The 24,878-nt window shown below is 51.8% G+C and overlaps 1 protein-coding gene across 11 annotated transcripts in view; it reads left to right on the forward strand.

The window, feature by feature from the left end:
• Positions 1–24,579, forward strand: part of DUOX1 (dual oxidase 1) — a 31,934-nt gene extending 7,355 nt beyond the window's left edge. For 10 of the 11 annotated variants that reach the window (XM_072808235.1, XM_072808232.1, XM_072808237.1 and 7 more), the window contains 25 exons: positions 620–710; positions 1,846–1,948; positions 2,192–2,364; positions 3,713–3,888; positions 4,097–4,215; positions 4,809–4,946; positions 5,618–5,731; positions 6,671–6,870; positions 7,471–7,656; positions 9,683–9,908; positions 10,180–10,273; positions 10,552–10,727; positions 12,264–12,333; positions 12,853–12,978; positions 13,531–13,709; positions 13,885–14,115; positions 14,654–14,753; positions 15,008–15,057; positions 16,432–16,559; positions 20,319–20,472; positions 20,876–21,108; positions 21,378–21,536; positions 22,606–22,761; positions 23,004–23,132; positions 23,809–24,579. In XM_072808235.1, the coding sequence (XP_072664336.1) occupies positions 620–710; positions 1,846–1,948; positions 2,192–2,364; positions 3,713–3,888; positions 4,097–4,215; positions 4,809–4,946; positions 5,618–5,731; positions 6,671–6,870; positions 7,471–7,656; positions 9,683–9,908; positions 10,180–10,273; positions 10,552–10,727; positions 12,264–12,333; positions 12,853–12,978; positions 13,531–13,709; positions 13,885–14,115; positions 14,654–14,753; positions 15,008–15,057; positions 16,432–16,559; positions 20,319–20,472; positions 20,876–21,108; positions 21,378–21,536; positions 22,606–22,761; positions 23,004–23,132; positions 23,809–23,931 (3,634 nt within the window). In that variant the 3' untranslated portion in view covers positions 23,932–24,579. The remainder of the gene's footprint in view (positions 1–619; positions 711–1,845; positions 1,949–2,191; positions 2,365–3,712; positions 3,889–4,096; positions 4,216–4,808; positions 4,947–5,617; positions 5,732–6,670; positions 6,871–7,470; positions 7,657–9,682; positions 9,909–10,179; positions 10,274–10,551; positions 10,728–12,263; positions 12,334–12,852; positions 12,979–13,530; positions 13,710–13,884; positions 14,116–14,653; positions 14,754–15,007; positions 15,058–16,431; positions 16,560–20,318; positions 20,473–20,875; positions 21,109–21,377; positions 21,537–22,605; positions 22,762–23,003; positions 23,133–23,808) is intronic. The other variant, XM_072808242.1, reaches the window with a different exon arrangement.
• The last annotated feature ends 299 nt before the right edge of the window (positions 24,580–24,878 follow it).

The following is a 24,878-nucleotide window of genomic DNA, read 5'->3' on the forward strand; positions in this document are numbered from 1 at the left end:
ACATTTTTAGCTATAGGCACAGGACCTGGGGCTTGCAAGCCTTTGGAGGGAATTACAATAGAAATGTGTGAGAGCTGAAGATACATTTTGACTCCAAAATAATGAAAAGGGAACTTTAAACTAAAAAACACATATTTAATTAAATGTATATGGAACAAAAATGCCATTTCTTTTCACAATTGTGTTATAATTTAAAAACAATTCATAGGTTAGATTTTCTTACTCGGGAACAATTTTTAGATATGCCTGATGAGAACCACAGAAATCATAACAATTGACTTTTCCATAGACAAGTAATTTCAAAACAATGATTAAAATCCTTTTAAAATGTTTTAACTTACATATATATGTTATATATATAATGTATAAACTCTCTCTTTGGGAATCAGGAAAGAAATGGTACTCTAAACGGAGCCTCATGCTTTTGAGTAATATATGTATAGACAGTGAGATGGAGAAAGAGACAGAGGGAGGTGAGGCATGTGCATGCTTTGGGTACATTTTTAGATGTTTACAATGACCTGGCTCCTGGCTATATATAGTCTTGGAGACCAGAGCTGTTGCCTGACTTTAGGACCCCATGGCCTCAGTCATCACTCCCTTTCTACTTGCATTTCAGAAATGCCAGTTGTCACTTCCAAGAGGTCATCAATAGGAACTCAAGTATCTCCAGAGCTCTCCGGGTCTGCAATAGCTACTGGAGTCGAAAGGTCAGTATGTGGGTGGGTGTATGTGTGTAGCGTGTGTGTGCACATGCACTTCTGTGTATGAGTGTCAGGTATGTGATGAAGGTTGGCAGCAGGGCCAAGGCAGCTAGCTATATGCATGCTCAAAAGTCAGTCCTCCACCCTGACCTCAGGGCTATGTGACGGACAGTGAGCCCTATATGCAAATGTGGTTCTAGGTTTTTCTTCTCCCTTGACAGCTCTGGGTCCCCTGTAGGCCTTGGAGTACCCCCAAAAGAAATGTCCCAATTAGACATACCTAAGGCAGTGTGTGAATGTGTATGTTGGAAGGAGGTAAGAATTCTGACATTATCAGGGATAATCTGTTCCATCCAAACCTGGCCAGTGTGGGTGAAGAGTGTTGACAAATAATTTTTCTAAATACCTTTTTTTTTTTTAAGATTTTATTTATTTATCCATGAGAGACACAGAGAGATAGGCAGAGGGAGAAGCAGGCTTCTGGTGGGGAGCCTGATGCGGGACTTAATACCAGGACCCCAGGATCACATCCTGAGCCAAAGGCAGATGCTCAACTGCTGAGCCACCCAGGCATCCCATTGACAAATAATTTAAAGCAAAATCAATACTTGATGTAGAGTGTTCATAAGAGGAGAAAAGAGGTAAAGAGAGATGGGAGGGAAAGGAAGAACAGGAATGCGCAGAATCAGAGTCATAGTGCTGAATTGAAAAAGACCTCGGTGTCCTCTTAATTATTTTAATTTAACTTAATTTAATTTTATCCCTAATGCTCTTTTCATTAAGGGAAGGGCACCAAGTTCAGAGAGGTCCTGTGACTTGCCCATAGTTACACAGCTGTTCGCTAACAGAGCAAGGACCAAGACCTACATGTTCTAGTGCCTTTGTCAATCATACTGTCAAGTCTCTTAAAATAGAAGTAAAGATTTAGATCCCTTGTGTTTGTGGTGACCTGTCTCGCAGCAGCATGAGCTTCAGATAGGGACATCACTCACCTTAAGGAGGGAATCAACCTATGAAGGAGGGATGGCCTACTGGTTTCAGAGCAAATATCAGTACTGGGTGGGCCAGGATATGGACTGTGGGTATGGAGAGAGCCTGACTGCTCAACCTCCAGTTCCATTTTCTCTCCCTGTTCTCAAAGCATCCAAACCTACGAAGAGCTGAAGATGTGGACGCGCTACTGCTAGGCATGGCCTCCCAGATCGCTGAGCGAGAGGACCATGTGGTGGTTGAGGATGTGCTAGGTGAAGCTGAAGCTGTCCCTACAGAGTGGCCCCTGGGTGGGGTTTCTGCTGGAGCTCCTGCTCCAGGCTGGGAGGAATGCCTGGGCCTGGGAGCCTTCCTTCTTTCACTGCTGAGAGAACTGTTGACCATGGTTTCCTCTGTGTGATTCTGGGCCCCCTGGAGATGTTCGAAGCCTGGGTCCTGAGCTAATGGAGCTATGGTGGCCCTGGGCAACCTCAGACTCTCTGCTCTTTCATCCCCAGATTTCTGGCCTGGGTCCCTGAAGTTTTCCCGTACAGACCACGTGGCTGGCTGTCTACAGAGGGGCCGCGATCTGGGCCTGCCCTCTTATACCAAGGCCAGGGCAGCACTGGGTCTGCCTCCCATTACCAGATGGCAGGACATCAACCCTGCACTCTCCCAGAACAACCACACCGTAAGGAGGGGTTGGGACCCAGACGTCAGGGGGGAGGGTCAGGGCACATTGGCCTGAGACATGGAAGGGAGGCAGTGAGACACAAACAAGAGACAAGTCCCTGGTGAGAGGGATGGGACTTACCCAGGTGGCTTTTCCTAGTATCATACACCAGGATGGAGGGTCCCAGACTAGCAATATTTGGCATTAGAATTTGTGACTGTGCAATCTAGCAAATGTTTGTTGAACATCTCTTGCATGCCAGGCACTTAATAGGCATTATCTCATTTACTCTTTCTAACATCCCATCTGAGCAAGTGTAGAAGGTCCTCAACCCAGGAACAAGCTGTACTTTTTTATATACTGCTACTCAAGCTGCCTTTGGGGAGTCAACTGTCACACCCTGAGCTATTGCCTGGGCAGGTGGCATTGTCTGCAGCCAACAGACCAGTTTTTGTGGCCTCACCATCTTAGCACAGTGGTGTTTCTACAATTGCATGCTTGTTTTATTACTTTCGTCCTTACTATTTTATAAGATTGTTGGAAAGTGGAGAATTGAAAAGACCGTGGAAGAAGCAATATGCACATGGGGCTTGTAAACTTTATAAAATCAATATAAAGATAGGAATCACCAGGAGTACCAAAAGTAGCAAATATTTAGCTTAACTGGGCCTCACTGGAATTAAGCTGGGCAAATGTTTATTTGGATTGCAGAAAAAAGAACTAAAGTAAAGGTCAGATAGAAAATGCTGCTCATATAATGTTGAAGTCTGTCTCCAAAAGGCAATGTATATGCAGGGATTGGATTTTTTTTTTAATTTTTATTTATTTATGATAGTCACACAAAGAGAGAGAGAGAGAGAGAGGCAGAGACATAGGCAGAGAGAGAAGTAGGCTCCATGCACCGGGAGCCCGACGTGGGATTCCATCCCGGGTCTCCAGGATCACGCCCCGGGCCAAAGGCAGGCGCCAAACCGCTGCGCCACCCAGGGATCCCGGGATTGGATTTTTAAAAACTTTTTTCACTTTCAATAATAGAAACCTTTTCTAACACATCATTCTAGCCTTCCAACTTTTGTACTGAATTTTGACCCTTAACTTTCATACCTTTTTGAGAACAAGCCACATAGGGAACTGGCTGCCTGTTTTATTCCAACTTTAGAAAATAGGCAGCCGAATCTGTGAGTGAGTTCCCGTAACCGAGTTAACTTATGTAAAGCACACAGAGCAGTGCCTGGGGCATAATAAGTGAGTGCTCGTTGCTGTCATTTATTATTATCATCCCTGGGGCTGATCCCTGGGAACTACCTCTTTGCCCCAGGGCAAGTGCCAGGTCCTTGCACTCACTCCTGTCCCTTCTTGGCCTCAGGTGCTGGAGGCCACAGCTGCCCTGTACAACCAGGACCTATCCCAGCTAGAGCTGCTCCCCGGGGGGCTCCTGGAGAGCCATGGGGACCCCGGACCCCTCTTCAGTGCCATCGTCCTCAACCAGTTTGTGAGGCTGCGGGATGGCGACCGCTACTGGTTTGAGAATACCAGGAATGGGTAAGGCCTGGCTGGCCCCCTTCCTCAGACTCCACCTTGGCCTGAGCTCCAGGACCTCTGCATGTAATGTCAGCAGCCCTGTGGGCCCTTGATTCAGCTGGACTCACCCACTCCTCAGCCTCTCTGGGTCTCTTTCCTCATCTGGGTCCCTGGGCCAGAGCAGGCATCTGTCTCCCAATGCAACAGCTCCCTACCTATCCCACCCCAGGCTGTTCTCTGAGGAAGAAATCGCAGAGATCAGAAATACTTCCCTACGGGATGTTCTAGTGGCTGTCACCAACATGAACCCTAGTACCCTGCAGCCCAATGTCTTCTTCTGGCATATGGGTGAGTAGCCAGGGGGTACTTGGAGGGGTCTGGGGTCTGGTGTCTCATCCCTCCTCAGCCGTGGGCCTGGTTCAGGTGCAGCTGGGCAGTAGATTCCAAGGAGGCAGTGAGCTATGGTTCTGCCCTTAGAAACTTTGGTTCTGGGCACAAGGTGACCGACCACAGGTGTCTGTGTAGGTCCCCTTCTGCACAACCCCAGGAGGTATCCATGTGAGGGCAAGACTGAAACTCAAGAGACCTAAGGAGAAGGCTCCATGGGCTGGGCTAAGCCTGGGTGGGTGTGATATCAGGAAGGCGTAGTGCAGTGAGGATATCCTTATCCCACAGCAGTGACAGGGGAAGGGCTGTGTGTGTGTGTGTGTGTGTGTGTGTACATATGTGCATGTGAGGGAGACAGAGGCTGAGGTAACCCAAGTAGGCAAACACCACATTCTTGGTATAATGACAGGGGTAAGCAGCTCCCACCCCCTCTGCTACTGAGAGCACCTCCCCCCCACCCTTTCTGCCACACTAACCTTCTCAGTGATTCGGTGCCAGAGCCTTTGGCTCAGCACACCCCCACCCCAGGACTCCTGCTTCCTCTTCCTCCCCAGGAGACCCCTGCCCACAGCCAAGACAGCTCAGCACTCAGGGCTTGCCAGCCTGTGCTCCCTCCACCATGCAGGACTATTTTGAAGGCAGTGGATTTGGCTTTGGAGTCACCATTGGGACTCTCTGCTGCTTCCCCCTCGGTAAAAGTGATGGGCAGGGTGGGGTTGGGTGGAATGTGTACTCTGAGGGATGGCAGTGGGGTGGTTTCATTAATACAGACTATGCAGGATTCTATTTGGGCACATGAAGAAAACCTCAGAGCAGGAGGGGACATGAGAAGTGTCTGACCTGTAGCTAAGTTAACTCCAGGGAAAATTGCCTTCCTGTTCTCCTGGGGTCCCTCTAAGGCCCAGATTGGTCAGGAGCCACAGGGTATCTGTATTTCACAGTTATCTGCAGAAACCTGGGCCTGGGAAACTGTTAGAGGCAAACCCTGCTTGAGAACCAGTTGAGAACTAGCTGGGGCAAAGGTTTGAGACTTAGACTTTGTCATGGCTGTGTGTGAGTCCACCAGCAAGCATGGCAGAGTGGGTTCAGTATCAGCACAAGGACTCTGGCCTTAGTCTCTGGCTGGGAAGGGACCTGAGTGGTGGAAGCAGGGGAGGCTGTGCTGACAGTGCTGCAGACATCTTAGATGATACACAAAGGCTCCCTCCTCCACCCCCCTACCAGGGAGCTTCACAATCTGAGACAATTGAATGAGCCCACCTAGGAAGTGGGGAAGGCAGGGGGTCTTGCCAAGGAAGGAGGCCACTGATCTCCCCAGACTCCCACCCTTCCTCTGAGCATCCTACTGCCTCTGCCCTCTCAGTGAGCCTGCTTAGTGCCTGGATTGTTGCCCGGCTCCGAAAGAAAAATTTCAAGAAGCTCCAGGGCCAGGACCGCAAAAGCGTCATGTCTGAGAAGCTCGTTGGGGGCATGGAAGGTAGGCCTGGAGCTGGCCAGGGTGGTGAGAGGGAGGACATGCCTGGGCTGCAGCCCCCCACCCCCACCTCAGCAGCCTATGGAAAAGGCCTTCCCTTACTAGGCCCCCAAGCAGCTCAGGGCAGGTGGGAAGAGCTGTGGAGGCATCAGGTAGTCGTTGGACCTGAGGTCCTCCACCCTCCTTAGATCCTCTCAACGGGGGCACCTGGGTGGCTTAGTCAGTTAAGCGTCTGCCTTTGACTCAGGTCCTAAACCCAGGGTCCTGGGATGAGCCTCAAGCCTCCTTCCTTCAGGCTCTCTGCTCAACAAGGAGTCTGCTTACCCCCTCTGCCCCTCTCCCCTCTCATGCCATCTCTCTCTGAAATAAATACAAATCTTAAAAAAAAAAAAAATCCTCCCAAAGGTCCCAAATAAAGAGGATGTGGTAGACTTATGGGGAAGAGCCACAGGACCCTGACTACACTTTAGAGGCTTAATATGATTCTCTAGAATCCTTGGGAAAGGATGCTTTGTGGCATCTTGTACTGGAAGTTCAGCAACAGTGACATAATTAATGAAGGTCTAGAGTCACACTGATGGAGGATTGGAATCTTGGTTTCACCTCTTGGGCTTTTGGGCCTTGGGCAGATTTTTTAATCTCTCTAAACCATTTTTTCCTTACCTGTAAAACAGGAATAATACTAGCATTTACCTCACAGGTTTATTAATATTAAATTAACTTGTTCATGCAAAGCACTTGGTACAGTATTGGGCACGTAGTAAACACTAAGGAAATGGTAGTCATTCTTCACGTAGGCTAGAGGCACAGGAGAACCGCTGGGCAGAGGATGACCCTCACTACCCAAGAAGGGGTGAGGAGCTTTGGAGGCCTTGACCTGACTCCAGTCCTAAGCCGGCCTCCTTCATCCTTGCCCTGGCTGACCCAGTCCTATCTTTCCAGCATTGGAATGGCAGGGCCACAAGGAGCCTTGTCGGCCTGTGCTCGTGCACCTGCAGCCTGGGCAGATCTGTGTGGTGGATGGCAGGCTGTCTGTGCTCCGCACCATCCAGCTACGGCCCCCCCAGCAGGTCAACCTCATCCTATCTGGCAACCGCGGACGCCGGGCCCTGCTGCTCAAGATCCCCAAGGAGTATGACCTGGTATGTTGCAGCTGGTCCCATTCCTCCAAGGAGGGGAAGGAGCACCAAATCAAGCAGAGTTTCTGCTAGTTTCTTCTAGTCCCTGGCTGTAGTCCTTGATGCAGAGAGAACCTTGAACATGTTTGTCCTGCTTTGGGCCTATGGGGTGACATGATCTCCACAGTGCCTTCTTCTTCTTGCACTGTCCTCCTCCTCCCTTTGTAAGGATGCACCAGTGGATCCTAGCTGGGAGTCCTGGGAAGAAGCCAGGCCCCCTGATTTTAGGATCCAGGGAATTGTTAGAGATTTTGGAGGATAACTCAATCAGAGGCTGATCTTCAGCTCTGACTAGCTGGCTCCCGGTGCCCTCTGTCATGTGTCCTCCCTCCCTTCCCCTCTCTTCTCCAGCATGAACAGAGAAGGAAGGATTGCTTCAGACATGAGTCTTGGCATGCCATCTCTGTGCCTATAAGCAAGCCTGAACCCCACTGAGCCCAGGCCGTAACAGTAAATCCCTTTTACAAGGGTGCTGTTTCAAGGGGCCCCTGACAAAACTCACACAAAGCTCCTGGCCTCAGGAGGCATTGAGAAGTGGTTGCTCTCCCTGTCACCTCTCTGTAGGTGCTGCTGTTTAACCTGGAGGAAGAGCGGCAGGTGCTGGTGGAAAACCTTCGGGGGGCCCTGAAGGAGAGCGGACTGAAGTTCCAGGAGTGGGAGCTGCGGGAGCAGGAACTGATGAGGACAGCTGTGACACGACAGCAGAGGAGCCATCTCCTGGAGACCTTTTTCAGGCACCTTTTCTCCCAGGTGTGTAGGTAGGGTGAGGTCTGTCCCTGCATGTCTGCCTATGGTGGTGCCCTTATCTGCAGATGGCCTAACACTAATAATCAGGTCTACTGAGGTTTTGACCCAATTGCCTGGCCTTTCTGTAAGGAAATGCTCTGGTGCCCACCTGTGTGACTCCAGGGAGGCCGCATCAGGAGCTTAAATGCATGTGTCACTCAGCTCTCTCCCCAGGGCTATCCAGGCTTTCTACCTTCACTTAACTCACCCTGGCCAGAAGGCTGCAGAAACCCAGGACGAGAAGGGCAGTGTGGGGGCAGTGAGAGCCCTTGGTCCGCCCTCCTTGGCACAGTGTAGCTGCCAGAGGCCTCTGTGGGGTATTAATGCACACCTTGCAGACTTTTGAGAACTACTGAGAGGATGTGGGGAAACAAGCCATGAAGAGAAATGCAAGGACTTGCATCCATATCTGGCACAAAAATAAAGCAGTCTGGGTGTAGAAGGGTAGAGAGGAGAAGCTTGGTAGAGGTAAGATCAATACATCATGGGCCCCACTTAAGACCTTTGTCATCCTTCTGGGAAAATGGAACCTACCCAGAAAGGAAGATAACTGGCCAAAAATGATGGCTACAGAACTGATCCAGGAGCTGGCAGTGTAGGAGTTCAGGCTGGTGGAGGATCATAGTTTGGGTCAGATTTGGTGAGGACTTAAAAAAAGGTGGAAAATTTTTAGCTCAGAGGAAAGGAGCAGAGGTGCCCAGTATAAGGACAAAAAAAAAAAAAAAAAAAAAAAAAAGTTTGAGAAGAAGGAGCAGGGTTGGCAAGCTGGGGAGAAGATTTCATGAGGGAAGCAACCATTTAGTGGTCATTTACTATGTGCCAAGCACATGACTTTTGTCATTTACTTCCCAAACCAGTTGAACATGAGTATGCTCTAGAATGGAAGGACCCATAGGTGAGGAGATTCACTGCCAGGGCCCAGGCGGGACTGGAGCACCTCTACTCATTTCAGGACCCATCAGGGCTACGGGGACTCCTTGTTGCTGGGGGTGAGATGGTTTGCTGCTGTGTCCTGGGGGTGGCTGCCAATCCTCTCTACCTGCACAGCACTTCCAGGTTTCAAAACATTCTCCATACAATGTCTCCTGTTGAATTCTCACAATAGCCCTGTGAGATAAGTAGGGCATGTAAGAAAATGAATGTCAGACAACTGGAGAGATTTGCCTGTGGTCACACAGCAAGTGGATGGCAGAGCTGGGACAGGAACGCAGGTCTTTTGCCTCCAGCCCCAGGCTCTTTCCACTAAAGCTCCTTGTTTGAAGTAACAAGGTTTGCCTCATGAAACCATAACCAGCCCTGGACTGGGGGCTCCCAGTTAAAAGGCAGGAAATATAGGTGTTATAGCCTGGGGCCTGCCTGCTTCCCTCACTACCTGAAGGTAGCCCACCGTGAGAGTTCCCCTTTCCCATGCCCAACTTTTTCTCCACTCAGCTGGGGTTTTTCTCAGTCAAAACTCCTTGGGGTGTAAGAGCAAGCTAGCAATGACGAAGGGTCAGTTGACTCTGAGGATACGGTGATGGAATTCTCAGGAATTCCAAAGGGAGGACTATGACTTGGCCTAGAAGGGGCTAGGGAAAGGAAAGATGCCAGCAAGCAAGGTCAAATCTCTCTCTTACCCGGCCTCATTTTCTCTGTGTGTTTACTTCCCTCCATCTGTGTCTCTGAGCACTTGGAAGAACAGGGTGGCCCACAACTTCTGAGCTTTCTTGTGCTCAGATCAAGACAGACCTGGGACCTGTCAGTCCCAGTTCCAGATAATCTGCCTGGGTCAATTGTGCATCCCCGGTCCAATCAGTTAACACAGAGGGCCGGGGCTCTGTAGAACAAATGGCCTCAGGGACCACCTGCAGGTCATAGGGTAGTGCTTAGGGGACAGGGTGCTCGGCAGCTATCTGGAAAAGGTGGTATCTGTCCTATAAGCTTCAACTGGACTTCAATTCAAGGAAACCTTGTCTCCTCTCTCCCTCCCTCTGCTGCTGCCCGAGTGCAGGTGCTGGACATCGACCAGGCAGATGCAGGGACCCTGCCTCTGGACTCATCCCAGAAGGTACAGGAGGCCCTGACTTGCGAGCTGAGCAGAGCTGAGTTTGCCGAGTCCCTGGGCCTTAAGCCCCAGGACATGTTTGTGGAGTCCATGTTCTCTCTGGCTGACAAAGATGGCAATGGCTACCTGTCCTTCCGGGAGTTTCTGGACATCCTGGTGGTCTTCATGAAAGGTAGCGGGAGAAGGGAGTGATCATCCAGGTAGGAGAAGATGGAAGGAGCTAGAGACTGCGGCTGGAGGGTAGCTGATCTGTTGGAGATGGGGAAGTGCTGGGGCCAGGTCTCCAGCCATGGCAGACAGCTGGGAGCACCTAGATAGAGATCAGCAAGGAGAGCGACTCCTTGTTGTGCTCAGCAGTTGGGTCACACTCATGTGAGGTCCCTTCTGGTCAGCTTGGGGTTAGGCAGGTAGGTTGGGGTCTCACAGGGTCCTCCTTCTCCCAGGTTCTCCTGAGGAGAAGTCTCGCCTTATGTTCCGCATGTATGACTTTGATGGGAATGGTCTCATTTCCAAGGATGAGTTCATCAGGATGCTGAGGTTGGTCCTGTGGGATGGCCAGAAGAGTAGGCCGGAGCAGGGACTACTGGGGGTAAGAAGTAGGGCATGAAGGTGGGAGCAGGAGAGTAAAGATCAGGGGCCTCCTCCTCCTCATCTATATAGCCAAAGACTGTCACAACTAGGAGGGGGCTTGGAATTTGGCCAGTTGGAGCCCTTCCATGTGGTCTCTGAAGGCCTGGTGGGATGATCAGGAGGTCCTCCTGCCTAGGCCTCAGGCTTCTTTTCAGGGCCTAATGGTTTCCCTCCCCTGACCCCAGGTCCTTCATCGAGATCTCCAACAACTGTCTGTCCAAGGCTCAGCTGACTGAGGTGGTAGAGTCCATGTTCCGGGAGTCAGGCTTCCAGGACAAGGAGGAACTGACGTGGGAGGACTTCCACTTCATGCTGCGGGATCATGACAGTGAGCTCCGATTCACGCAGCTCTGCGTCAGAGGTGGGACAGCCTGGCCTTGGGACTGACTGACTTATCCATTATCCACAGCGTATAAGGCCCACATCCTCTTAGGAGCCCACAGAGATATTTTAATCAATTTTAAGATTCTCTTAAAATCTGAAGAATGAATATAACAATAATAAACAAGGGATGATTTATCCAGGCTGGATTATATTCTTCTGTATAACCAACATGATTGTAAAAAATATCTATCTTTTATAAATACACATATATACATATTTTTCTTTTTTTTTTTTTTTTAATGGAGGAAGTGGCTTAGGAAAGCGACAGTGCCTAGGGCCCACAGTGCAGCTTTGTCCCGGGGCTGGGCAGGGTTGGGGTGGGGAGGGGGACAGCACACAGAATTTTGCTTCTCCTGGCTCTCTCTCTCAAAGGGCCATGTGCAGGGTGCCCAGGATGGGGGTGGGGGTGGGGGGACACAACAGTGTCTCTTTGTTACAGTCCTCTCCAGGCCATATTTGCCTGAGCTGGGGTGTCTGGTGGTGGTGGAGGGGTGCTCTGGTTTTGTTTGCCTTTATATCCCTTGGCTGAGTGCTCAGTTAAAGTTTGCTTTAGTGCACGGAGACCCACATCTGTTGTCCTTACCCCTACTTCCTGTCCCATCTGTGTCCACCTCGGGTAGGTAGGGGCTAAAGCCAGGGTAGGAGGGGCAGGTAGCAGGACCCTCCATGGCCTACTCTGAGCTGGTGCTGCACCTTCACAGTTTCTCACTGGAGCATGTTGAGACCAAACCCAGCCTCTCCAGATTATGAGCACTTCAGGGAGCTGAGCAGCCCAGATGGAGAAGGGTGAGCTGGGTAAGACCCAGCTGCACTCTGGTCATGGCTTCCCCTGTCTAGGGCTGGAGGGGAGCTGGTAGAGTGCAGAGCCAGCCCTCCTGATTCTTCATCTTCTCACTTTTCCTAGGTAGCTGGGGCAGTAGGCACCTGGGCCTGAGGGCAGAATAGGGACAGGTGCCAGGACGTGAGCCCAGGCCACAGTCCCAGGGACATTCAGTCCCTGGAGGCGAGGACAGGCTGGGGGAGCAAGCATTATGTAGAAGGGTAGCTTTGAGTACTACTTTCCCCCCAACATTTTATTATGAACATTTGTAAACACAGGAAGGTAGAAAGCATTTTATGGTGATCTCCATGTCTCCATATATGCCACCTAGATCTACATTTAATTCCCAGGAGGTTTTAAGCTGGAGGGTTCAGCAGGGGTTTTTGTAGCAGAATGGTCTTAGCAGGCAGGTTGCTTACAGTTTCTGAACTCTACCCCATTAGCCTGATTCCAGTCCCAGGAGTGGAGCTGCAGGTGGACACACATCCAGGGGACACTGCCTGGCTAACTGTTTCAGGCCTCCCTGCCCACTCATGGCTGGGTCTAGCTCCCACTGGGGCCACAGCTTGAGGCTGGGCACCTGAAGGCAAGGGTACCGGCCAAGGAGCCTCTACAGTATGGACATAGGATGAGTGCCAGGTCTTCCTGGGCTCTGGGCCCTGAGCTGTTCCCAAGATCAGGTCTGTGTTACAGGGGTGGAAGTACCTGAAGTCATCAAAGACCTATGCCGGCGAGCCTCCTACATTAGCCAGGAAAAGATCTGGTGAGTCCTCTCATCTGGGAGTGGTAGAGGGAGGGCTGTGGTTGGGGGGCTTGCCTTTTCTCTCCCCAGAATGCCTAAAATCAGGGGCCCTTCTAGCCTATGTAGTGCCTTCATGCAAATTAGAAAACAGTGCTCCTTACTCCAGGCAGACACAGCCCTGCATCAAGAGGAGCAGAGAAAATAAATAAATAAATAAATAAATAAATAAATAAATAAATAAATAAACAAACAAACAAACAAACAAATAAATAAATAAATAAGGAGCAGAGAGCCTGCTGGATTTCAGTGCTCTCCTGCTGCCAGGGTCAGGTGCCCTGGTCAAGGGCAGAGCTGGATGCGTTTCCTTGGCTGGGACCCCCCAGGATGTAACTCCTTTTCTCTCTAGGGAACTGTGGGAATCCTGCTGTTCCCTGCCTGAGAGCTCTGACCCTTCCTCAGCAGAGTCTGCCTGAAGGCAGACTGGGGACAGTAGAGGATCAAGTGCCTTAGGTGGCCAAAGTCCTCTCCTTCTTGTCCTAGTCCCTCCCCCAGAGTGAGTGCTCGCTGTCCCCACAGCAACACTGAGGTGGAGTGGACACCACAGAGACTGCAGTGCCCCGTGGACACAGACCCTCCCCAGGAGATTCGTCGGAGGTTTGGCAAGAAGTACGCCCACTCCTCTCCTTAAGCCCGGGCAGTTCATCCATCCCTTTAGCATGCAGGGGTGCAGGAAGGATGAATAGTTCGTGCCCGAGAAGATCACAGCCTACAAGATGGTCTGGTATATTGATCATTATTACAATGTCCCACTGATGAATGTTGTAATAGTGGTAAGAGCAGGAGGCCTCAGAGCTCAAGGAAGTGCTCACACTCTGCCTGGGAAGTCAAGGAAGACTTCCCAGAGGTGGGTGTCTTCTGAGCTTCCAGTAAAAGGTGAGACCAGAGCAAGAATGGGGAGTTGCAGACTGGGAAGGGAGAGGGCCATCTTGAGTGTGAGTGGGAACTGGGCTAGAGGGAGTGCATCCCCTGGGATGAACTGACCAAGTGAGCCCTTGCAACGCTGTCTGATGCCAGTCCCAGTCTGCTTGAGGAGTATGGGATAGCCTTGGGTCTGAACCCTGCTTGGCTTCAGCAACTTGATGCCCTTTCTCTGCTCTAGGGAGGTGGGTTGCACTAGCGGTGGGTCCGTAGCCAGAGCCAAGACTTCTTGCCTCCCAGGGTAACATCATTCCAGCCCCTGCTGTTCACGGAGGCTCAACGGGAGAAGTTCCAACGCAGCCGCCGCCACCAGACCTTGCAGCAGTTCAAGCGCTTCATCGAGAACTACCGACGCCACATTGGCTGTGTGGCTGTGTTCTATGCCATCACTGGGGGCCTTTTCCTGGAGCGGGCCTACTGTGAGTGGGGGCAGCCCTGAAGTTGGGGCTCCCATGGGTACATGGGGCCTGCTGGAATGGAGGCTGCGGGGAAGTCCTGCTTGAGGGGTGGCAGCCGGGACGTGCACTTGATCTGCCTCAGAGGCCTTGTCTCCTCTGCACTGCTCCCCTCTTACCTATGTGGGCTCCCCAACAGACTATGCCTTTGGGGCTCACCACATGGGCATCACGGACACCACCCGTGTGGGCATCATCCTGTCCCGGGGCACAGCCGCCAGCATCTCCTTCATGTTCTCCTACATCCTGCTCACCATGTGCCGCAACCTCATCACCTTCCTGCGAGAGACCTTCCTCAACCGCTACGTGCCCTTCGACGCCGCCGTGGACTTCCATCGGCTCATTGCCTCCACTGCCATCGTCCTCACAGGCAGGGCCCTGGAGTCCTGGGGATTCTGTCCACTTCCTCCTGCCCCCTGCTGCCTTACCCCCCTCTGATAGCCCCTCCTCTCTTTTGTGCTTAACTTGAATGTAAGTGCTAGATGTCCTTCTCCAAAGGATGGCGCTGACCTGGCAGTGGTGTGCAGTGAGCTCAGGAGCCTCATAAGGGCCTTCCCATGCTCTCAGGGCCACCTCGCCAGCCTCCTCCTGACAAGTTACTGGCACCCTAGAACAAGTGCACATAATACGTGATCTCTCCCAGTTTTGATGTTACAAAACATATTCTGTGAGAGAAAACAAGAGAATGAACTTCTGATGGTATCATTTCAGACTCATGTGGCTGTGCTCATGGGTGGCGTATATGGGCACTTCCGGGGGTGGGGATGGACAGGAGGATGATTAGAGACCAGACCTTCTTTAGGCTCCCAACACTAGGTGGCTAGAGTCCTCCAACTTGGGCTGAATGGGTTGAGTGCCCCCACCAGGCTGCCCACAGGCTCACTCCCACCTTGTCTGGTCCTCCTTAGTCTTACACAGTGCGGGCCACGTGGTGAATGTGTACCTGTTCTCCATCAGCCCACTCAGCGTCCTCTCCTGCCTCTTCCCTGGACTTTTCCACAATGATGGGTGAGTGAGTGGGTCGCTGTGTGCGTGTGTGTGTGTGTGTGTGCATGTGTGTGTCAAGGTTGGAGGATTCTTTATGGGTGGAAAGAAGCAAATTCTCTTGGCTCTGAGGAGAATGTCACCTTCCAGACTGTAGGACAGTGACCAGCCTGAGCCCTGACCCCAAGTGGGCAGAAAGGGAGACTTGTGGCTGGGTTGGGGTGTTTCCTCTGGAAGTCCCAGATATCTCAGCATCCTTCCTTGCTTTCCCTTCACAGATCTGAGTTTCCCCAGAAATATTATTGGTGGTTCTTTCAGACTGTGCCAGGTAAGAACCCTCCCTGCTCTGAGTTGTGGGCTCTGGGTTCTATCTGCCATGAGGCTGCCTAGTAGCTCTTACTCAGCTCTCACAGTGATCAGGCTCTGCCCTCTGGCCCTGAGGACTCTCCTGGGCAGTAGGAGCCTCTGCTTCCCAGTCCTTCTCTTGGGTGCTTGGCTGGGCTCCTACCCCAAGTCTGAACTTCCTCTTTCTGTGGAATGGGAGTGGACCGCCTCTCCCCTCACCCCAACATAGACACCTGCCATGACAGTGGCTTTGAGGAATGCTGTGCTGCAGCTGCATTCAGCAGACTCTGCTGGAGGGACAGGCTCATTGTCAAACTAGGAAGAGCCCCCTACCCTTTGTAGTCTGTCTTGACAAGGGCTGTTTAAGGATGTATTCTAACTCCCCATAATCACCCATTTTAGAACTATTAGCTGTGAATCTATTCAAGAGCTTCTTGAACCTATTTATATTTTCAGTCTGTTTCCTCCTTGGGGTAATACATTTCCTACACTCCTCTCCGTGAAACACAGCATTCTTTTTTTAATCCTAAAACAATCTGCTTTGAACTTCAGAGTGCTTGCTAATTCCTGCACACTGGGATTTAGTGGATAAGGCTGTATTTATGCTCTCCTCTCTGTTCAGGCCTTTACAGGCTTTGATTAGATCCCTTCTTAACCTCTGCTTTTCTATACTGCAGGGTTCTAATCTTCTTAATTTCTGCCTCTCTCCTCGATCACTTGAGGGGCCATTCTCTGGCCCCACACTTTCGTCCTGACTCTAATATTACTCTCTTGTGTACCCCATGCTTGGGGTCCCCTGTGAGAGGAGGGTCCTCCCACCAACACTGAACTGAACCCAGGGGGCTCAAGTGGTTGTGATTATTCACTAATGGTGCCAGTGCTCATGCCATGGTAGCCAAGTAGAGTGCTAAGGGGATGTAGATGAAGTCTTAACTCCATGGAGGCATGGCTTGTAATGTTCAAAGTCTGACCCCGAGGGCCCGGAGCAGATACCCCGTGCATTTATTCTTTCAGCACACATTTATATAAGACCCATGGGGTGCCAAGCCCTACCGTAAGCATTAGGATTCAGTGGTGAACCAGCAGCCTAGTCCTTGTTCTTGTGGGCCTGACAGAGAAGTGACAAACATAAATGACACAGGTCCTTGAAAAATAGCAATCCGGTCTGTGAGGAACAAGCAGAGTCTGCTGAAATAAAAGACACCTGTGATCAGTGGTGTAGGTAGAGGAGAACAGAGGAGAAACCTGGGCTTCCACTCCCTCCACCCAGAGCAGTGAAGTGGAACGGGGCCCCTGAGCCATGGCAGCCTCAGAATAGCCCTGCTCCTCTGCCCTTCACCCCATGTTCATTTCACAGGCCTCACGGGGGTCATGCTGCTCCTGGTCCTGGCCATCATGTATGTCTTCGCCTCCCACCACTTCCGTCGCCACAGCTTCCGGGGCTTCTGGCTGACCCACCACCTCTACATCCTGCTCTACGTGCTGGTGAGGGCTTTCAGGGTCTTGGCAGGATGATCCCAGGGAGGCAATGAGGGCTGAGACATCATTTCTCCATCCCCTTGGTCATTTCAAGAACCTTCTCCACTTGTCACTTCAAAGCTGGAGACTGTAGTGTGGGGCGGTCAAGCAGATTGACCTCAGTATGCAGTACTTGGAAGATGGATGCCCTGGCATGGCTCTAGCAGTAGTAGCCCTACCAGGCTGGTCTATGTTCCTTGCAGACACCTCCACATCATTTCCTTCACATCATTTCATCAGTCATTCCTGAGTTCCAGTGGCTGGTGTGGGCTCCTGGGTGGACTGCCTACATTCAAGGGAGCATTACCCTCTCTCTTAGAGAAATATATCTTAACTTGGTTCTGACACTTTTGTTCTGATCCTGTTTTCTGGGGTGTTAGCACCGCACCCAGCTAAGTGCCACTGGTAAAGTTAATAAGCTTGCTTAAAATGTCTTCACTGGACTGTTGATAAGATGATTTTTTAAGACTCTACCTATTTCCATTCCTTCTCCTTAACCTGGGCTCCTGCTTCACTTCCTTCACAATCCGCCCCCCCCCCCCCCCCCCCCGCCTTCTCTTGTTCCCTTTACCTTCCCTGGGTTTGCCATCAGTTGCATCAGCTAGTTAGTTCCAGAGCTGACTCTGATCTGTGCCTGTGTCATGGCTCTGCTTAACCTACCTTCCTCATGGATGCAAGCAGTTCCCTAAAGGACACCCCAAAGGTCTTGCTGAGAAGCCATACTAAGTCCCAAGGCCCCAGTGTCCCCACTGATGATAGCTTGGCTGCCAGCTTTCAAGACGTGCAGAGCCCAGATGGTTGCCATCTGCTACCTGGCTCCAGGCTGAACTACACACAGGGATCTCCCTTGTCCTGAGACAGAGGGAGAGAGTCCATCATTGCCTGGGTCAGGCCAGCACCTGTGGGCTGCCCTGCCTCCTCCCAGATGCGGTTCTCCTCACTGATCAGAGGGTCTGTTTCCATGTTGCTCGAGGCTCAGCACTTCACAATTCTAGATGAGTACCCAGCCTTGACTTAGGTTGTTTCATAGAATTGATGTTTGTTTCCAAAGAAATCTCTGCCTTCTTTGGAAGCTGTGGCTAAGTGATCCCTCCCTACCCACCCTTTCTAGGGTGGAGCCCTACCATTCCAGGTTACTGTTTCTGTTGGGGTGGAGATGATATTCTTGATCCTGGGGGGAAAAAAAAAAAACAGCTTCTTTGAACTGGATGAGAGACTCAGAAGAGTAGCCAAACTGCTTCCCTGAGACCAAGACCCCTTTCTGACTTGTCCTGGGATTCAGAGTCACCCTTCTTGCCAGTAGGGAAGTCAGCAGCTCAGAAAGGTGCAGGACCCTCTCTGCTGAGCAGTCTTAGCCCTGGCAGCTAGGGAGAGTCTCACCTGGAGCGGGGGTGGGGGTTGGGGGTTGGGGTGGGGGTTGGGGTGGGGGGTTGGGGGGTGGTGTTGGATATTGGGGCCAAAACACCAGTTTCCTTCCCATTTATCCCTGCTATGGCCACTTGACTTCAGGCAGAAAGAGAAGCTACAAGTAAAGGACCCCTGCATGGAGCCAACCCTGCAGAAGGATGTCCAGAATCCTGATCCAGGCAGAAGAGGGCAGGGCTAGCACAGCAGAAGCTGAGCTGGCGGCAGCTCCCCTGGCTCCTCAGCCAACCATGAGTCTGCAGCAGCTTTGTGGTTTAAATGTAGAGCCAACACCAAATGGGATGTATAAACAGAGGAGTATGAGGTCACCCTGACATTGTTCTCAGCCTAGTTAGATCCTCCGAAAGCCTGAGGGGGAGGGCGTGGGTTCCATAATGAAAGAGGAGCTGGGGGCAACCAGAGCCAGTTAGAGAAGAGCCCAGAGAGGTTTCAGTTAGTTCTGTGGGCAAAGGCTCAGGAGGGGAAAGGGAGAGCTGAATGAGGAGCCAGAGTTCAGTTTAACAGTTATCTGTTGAAGGGTCTAGTACGTACTAGTTTGGTGCTAGACCCAGTGGAGGAAGTAGGAGACTTTAAGCCCTGCCCTCAAGAATTTAGGATTTGCTGCAGATAAGTGCCATGCACCTGAAGTGATCAGAATGAGCAGACAATATAGGATTAATTGCTGAGTTGAGCATTCCAAACAGTGAGTTACAGTAGCTCACTGAAGGGAGTTTCATTTGGGCCAAACTGGTTAGGGAAGACTTTGGGGAGAAGATGGGACTTGAGCCAAGCCTTAAGGAGAGGCTAAGATTTGAAAGGGCACAGTGGAATCTGAAGAGCATTCCAGGTAGAAGAAAGGGCATGAGCCCTGGTGCAGAGGCAGAAATGATGAGAGAATATTCAGGGCACAATGGGGACAGGCCTAGCTGTGGCTGGTCTCAGGTTATTAGGTGCTGACAGGACATAGTGGACCCGTGTGGGCTGCAGGGGCAGCTGAAGGGCTGTGGCTCAGTGGAGGGGACGTGCCATATGGGAGATCATAGACAGAAGAGAGCAGAGAGTGAGAAAAGCAGGTTTAGGCAACATGCAGGGCTGGGAGAAGGAACAGAGAGCTGGTGGAGGAGGTGGAAAGTGAGTGTCCTGAGAGAACCAGCACAGCACTGTCACCCAAGTGGCAAGGAGCCGGCAGTTGCTAGTACCACAGACTGCCAACCATTGGAGCAAATGAAAGGAAACCTTGGGGTCTCGCCATTCATGGGGCGGGTGAGCTCCCAGCGAGCAGGTCCTGAGAAGACGTGGAGGCAGGAGCCAGACTGACCAGACTTAGGAGCAAGCAAATGGGAAGAATGGGGGCAATGGTATCTGACCATGTTAGATCAGCTTGTTGGGGAAAGGATCAGAGCTGGACAATACCTGTCAGTTATTTCTGGAAAATGGGGAACTGGTTAGGTGTTAGTCTCCAAAGGGATAAATTGGAGGAACTCCTCTTACTCAACCGTTATTAAGTGCCTGCTATGTACCAGGCAGCAACTTCTAAGAGCTGACAGTATGGTGGCAAAAAAAATTTTTAAATAAAAAAAATAAAGGACCCCACCCCCAGTCCAGTGGGGAAAACAACAGAAACATGTTAATGAATGAAAAAACATTAGTGTGGATGATGACAAGTGCTCTGATGGGAGTTAACTGGGAGATAAAACAGAAGACCAAGGGAAGGCCTGACGAGGTGGCGTTTCTGCTGAGGCCTGAAAAATGAGACAGAGGTAGCCAGGGGAAGAACCTGGGAGGAGGCATTCCTGGGAGAGGGAACAGCAGGTGCCAAGGTCCTGAAGCAGAAAGGACTTGCCATGTTTGAAGAACAGGAAAGGGGATACACTGGCAGGCAGAGGCTAGAGCATCTCAAGGCCTTATGGTATAATGGGAAGTCTACTAAGGCTGGTTAAGCTGGGATGGCAGGATAAAATGAACTTGAAAAAGTCACACTGGCTGCCCGGAAGAGAATGGGTCACAATGGGGCAACCCAAAAGATCAGCTAGGAGGCTACTGCAGGAGAACAGGTGAGAGTCGAAGTGGCTGGTTTAGGATGGTGCCAGGAAGACGCAAATAGTCTCACTTGTCATGGATGCTCTGCAGGATGGGGTTGGGGTTGGGAGTGGTTAGATTTGGGAACCTGGAAGGAGCATGGTACACAGAGAGGTGGGGATGGAGTGTGCCCATGGGGATGGGGTGGGGGGTGTGGAGGTTGTAAAAGGCTAAAGCCCGAGCTGGCCACAGACACTGTTGTGGGTATGGCTTGGTCTGAGCTGTATTCTTTACTCTGTCCAGCTCATCATCCACGGCAGCTTTGGCCTCATCCAGCTGCCCCGTTTCCACATCTTCTTCCTGGTCCCGGCACTAATCTATGTGGGGGACAAGCTGGTGAGCCTGAGCCGGAAGAAGGTGGAGATCAGCGTGGTGAAGGCAGAGTTGCTGCCCTCAGGTACCAGCCCATAGGCAGTCAGGGACCAGCTGGGTGGTACTGAGAAAGGCGACAGGGCGGGGACAGAGCTTGGATCTTGCAATCCCCTGACTTGGCTATTGGAGTTGGCAATGGCCCTGAAATGGCAGCGATGAAGGAGCTTTGTCAGAGGACCTGAGTCTCTTTCACAACAGAGAGAGGAGGAACCCCGGGCCAGATTCCTTTCCCTGCTGACTACCACCACCAGTGCTGCATTGCCTCTCCTCAAGGGGAACATGGCCCAAGGGGGGGTAATGCCTTCTGATGGGGAGAGGCCTTGCCATATTCCAGAAGGAGAGCTGAGACTGCAGGTGGGGGAATTTTCTGGAGGCCACAGTGTTGCTGAGTCCTGGACAGCAGCCTCCTGCCCATTTCCTTTCCCCAGGCGTGACCCACCTGCAGTTCCAGCGGCCCCAAGGCTTTGAATATAAGTCGGGACAGTGGGTGCAGATTGCCTGCCTGGCTCTGGGCACCACTGAGTACCACCCCTTCACACTGACTTCTGCACCCCATGAGGACACACTCAGCCTGCACATCCGGGCAGCAGGGCCTTGGACCACTCGTCTCAGGGAGATCTACTCACCTCCAACAGGAGATGGCTGTGCCAAATACCCAAAGGTGACCAAACCCAGGCCAGATGTGCTACATGCCCCCACATCCACTCAGCAGGCCTTAGTCTTGCAGCCCCAGACTCCCCAGTGTGTTCCTCCCCGCCCCCCCCACTCCCAATCCAGAGACTGGTCTTTCCAGGTAATACCACGTAATAACACGGTACACCCTTTTCTCTTCATTCCATAAGCATATCTGCCCTTTCCCTGCCTCCCATTTCTAGCTTCAGAACTATTGTGGTGGTGGAGCTTAACTCAAACCCACTCCTCCTCTTGCAGCTGTACCTTGATGGACCATTTGGAGAGGGTCACCAGGAGTGGCATAAGTTTGAGGTATCAGTGCTGGTGGGAGGGGGCATTGGGGTCACCCCCTTTGCCTCCATCCTCAAAGACCTGGTCTTCAAGTCATCAGTCAGCTGCCAAGTGTTCTGTAAGAAGGTGAGTGTCTTCTCCTCCTGCCAGCCCATGACCCCTGCTCCCTATCACTGTGTCCATCTCTGCCTGTCTCTCCTGCCTCTGTTCTTGGCCTGACATGGGCAAGGCCAAGTTGGCTTGACCCCAGAAGGATCAGGGTATCCTCAGACCCTAAAGAACAGAGTTGGAAAGGGGTAAAGGAACCCATTCCCTCTTACAGAGGAAGGAAGCATTGTCAGGTTGGGAGAAGGAAGGGAACACTTGGGGTGGGGCAAAAATTAAACTGTTTTCAAGAGGAAGAAGAGGGGAGGTGGCAAGGCAGGGCTGGTGGGCTGGGTCGTTTCCAGGAACACAGCCCAGGCCCTGAGGCCCCCTCTGTACCAGGTCCCTTCACCCCAGTCTGGACCTGGTAGCAGGCCCCTGCTTGTCTCTCTGGGCCTGGCAGGTGAGTCAGGGGCACAGGAACGCAGCAGGCAGAGGCCCAGCCCATAAACTGTTAGCATTCAGGGGGTGACAGGCAGCTCCCTTGCTCCTCCGTCCGTGGCACCTCTACCTCTGTTTCTTAACCCACACAGCCCCGCTTCATCCTCTTCAGAAGTTGGAGATGGGTCCTTCCATGGCAGCTTCCATCCTCCTGGTCTCTCTTTAGCCCATTCCCATCTGCTCCAAGCAGCCAGCTGGGTCCTCCCTAAGGTTGTTCTGTGATGTGCCCCCTAGTGGAACCCTATCCCTCTGGGCTAAGGTTGGTTGGGAGCCTAGCAGCCTGAGGAGGGCCTATTGGAGGGAATGGCAGGGCAGGCTCAGTGTGAAAAAGCTGCTTCCCACCCCATCAGACCGTCAGTTCACTTGACAAATGAGCTCCTTTTTCATCATCCCAGGTTATCACTCCCTTTTACCTCTGCATGCCCTGGGGCAACTCCATCTCCTGCCCCAGAGCCTGGTCCTATCACCCCACAATACTCCCATCTCCCCAGGGTGCCTGGGGAGAGGCACAAGGTGACCAAGGCCAGGAGAGTTCTATTGCTTTGGAGATCCTTGCGATATAAGGAGCCTGATATGAGCCAGGTCCTAAGCTCCAGCCATGTGTCCCCAGATCTACTTCATCTGGGTGACACGAACCCAGCGGCAGTTTGAGTGGCTGGCTGACATCATCCGGGAGGTAGAGGAGAATGACTGTCAGGACCTGGTGTCTGTGCACATCTACATCACCCAGCTGGCTGAGAAGTTTGACCTCAGGACCACCATGTTGGTATGTCAGGGCTGGCCAGGCAAGGTGGGTAGGTGGGTATATGGAGTGGCAGGGTGAGGCAAATGACCAAGGCAGGTGGGTGGACAGCCAGCTTCAGATGGCAGGAGGCACAGAAGTGGTGGTCTTGACCCTCAGCCCCTAGCCCCCTCTCCACCCCAGTCTCTGTCTCCTGGGCTGCAGGCTGGCTTGGGTTAGGCACTGACCCTGACTATCCTTGACCTGACCTGCCCCTCTGCCCCCAGTACATTTGTGAGCGGCACTTCCAGAAGGTGCTGAACCGGAGCCTGTTCACGGGCCTACGCTCCATCACCCACTTCGGCCGCCCTCCCTTCGAGCCATTCTTCAAGTCCCTGCAGGAGGTCCACCCACAGGTCAGCCCCACCCCATATCAAGGTTCTCCTAGTCTTTATCATCTGAGGTCTGAGCAAACTTCCCAACCCAGCTCCATGAGGGAAGGAACTGACTGCTGATGAGAACTCATCATCTGGGTGATAAGTGGGGGTAACAGAATGTAAAAAAAAAAAAAAGTAGGGGTCACTCTGAGGGGTGAAGGGTCGGAGGCAGGGGACAGGGACTTGCCACTTCTAAAGCCATGATGCCTATCCAGAAGGAACAGCTCAGTGATTGAGCTAGTCCTTACCATAAACTCAGAGCTACTCTTACCATTAACGCTGAGCCAGCCCTCACCCTGGACACTGAGCTGATCTTTACCATGAACATTCAGCTAGCCTCTACTCATAAATAATGACCTAGCCCTCAGAGAGACACTAAGCTAGCCTTTAACTTGCACATTGATTAACCCAGCCCCTAGCAGAAACACTGATCATGTACATGAAGCTGACAAATGCCTTGGAGGAGGTGGAGGTTAGACCCACACAGAGCAAATCCACCAAAACTGAGCTAGACTTAAAAATGCCCAGCCTGCACTCACCACACATGGTATGAGGCAAACCTTTATCAGAAACATGGAAGGAGCCCTCACCAAGGACTCTTGCTGGCCTTCAACATGAGCACTGAGCTAGCCTTCACATTTTCCTCCCCCAACAGGTCCGGAAGATTGGGGTGTTTAGCTGTGGCCCCCCTGGCATGACCAAGAATGTGGAAAAGGCCTGTCAGCTCATCAATAGGCAGGACCGGACTCACTTCTCCCACCATTATGAGAACTTCTAGGCCTCCTGTCCAAGGGCTCTTCCCACTGTCCCACTGAGCAGGTCTGGACCCGCACCTTACTCTGTACTTCCTGTTTCTGGCTTCCTCAGCCTTCTCCCCATTCCTAGCTCCCAACTTTGGTCCGAGTGACCATGGTCAGTCACCCCATATGGGTTCAGAGACCCCCAAGTTCAGACTGTCTCAGCCTGGAGAAATGGGAGGCACTTTCTGGGAAATAGCAGGTAGGAGAGCTATTATTACTTTGGGGCAAAGGGACACCTCTTCTTCCAAACTAAGAAAAACCCTCAAAAGACTGGAGCTGACATGTGTCAGCTGTGTGCATGTGTACAGGGGACTGTGAGCCTAAGGGTGAAGTGGGAGCACAGATGCTGGCATTTTGGAACCTCTCCCCCCAAGCCTCCCCCTTCTCTAGGCTCCCCACTGTCAAAAGGGCTGGCAAATGCCTTGGGCGGGGCAGAGGCTAGACCTGCAGAGAGAAATTTACAGGAACCCCTTCAGCCTCCTAGTCTAACAGCACAATTGATCTCCTCTCCCGGGTTCTTAAACGTGTACTGTAGTCAGAATCTGGCCTGATATCTCTTTGTAGTGCTCTCAGGCCTTCTCTCCCTACTGCAGTAGTCTCCTTTATAAATAAACCACTTTTCTGCCCTCTGGGTTTCTTTATTCTGCCCCAGGATGGGGATAGGTACTGGCAGAGGAAGTTAGTCATCCAGCCAGCTAACGGCTGGTGCAGACAGCCCTCTGCATTCGGCAGCGTCTACTACTAAAGGAACTGGCCCAAGGCCAAGTACGTTCACTGGAGACCCCTTTCCCAGCTCAGGAGTACCCTTCTTGACCCAGGGCCTCTCAGAATAGCTAGCGTGGGGCTTCTGAAGGGCAGAGAGAGAAAAGGGGTGGGAGTTCTGGAGAAGGTGAGCTGGCACAAAGCACAAAGGAGGTGTGTGTGG

Source organism: Canis lupus, chromosome 32 (genome assembly GCF_048164855.1).
Source record: "Canis lupus baileyi chromosome 32, mCanLup2.hap1, whole genome shotgun sequence".
NCBI lineage: Eukaryota > Metazoa > Chordata > Mammalia > Carnivora > Canidae > Canis > Canis lupus.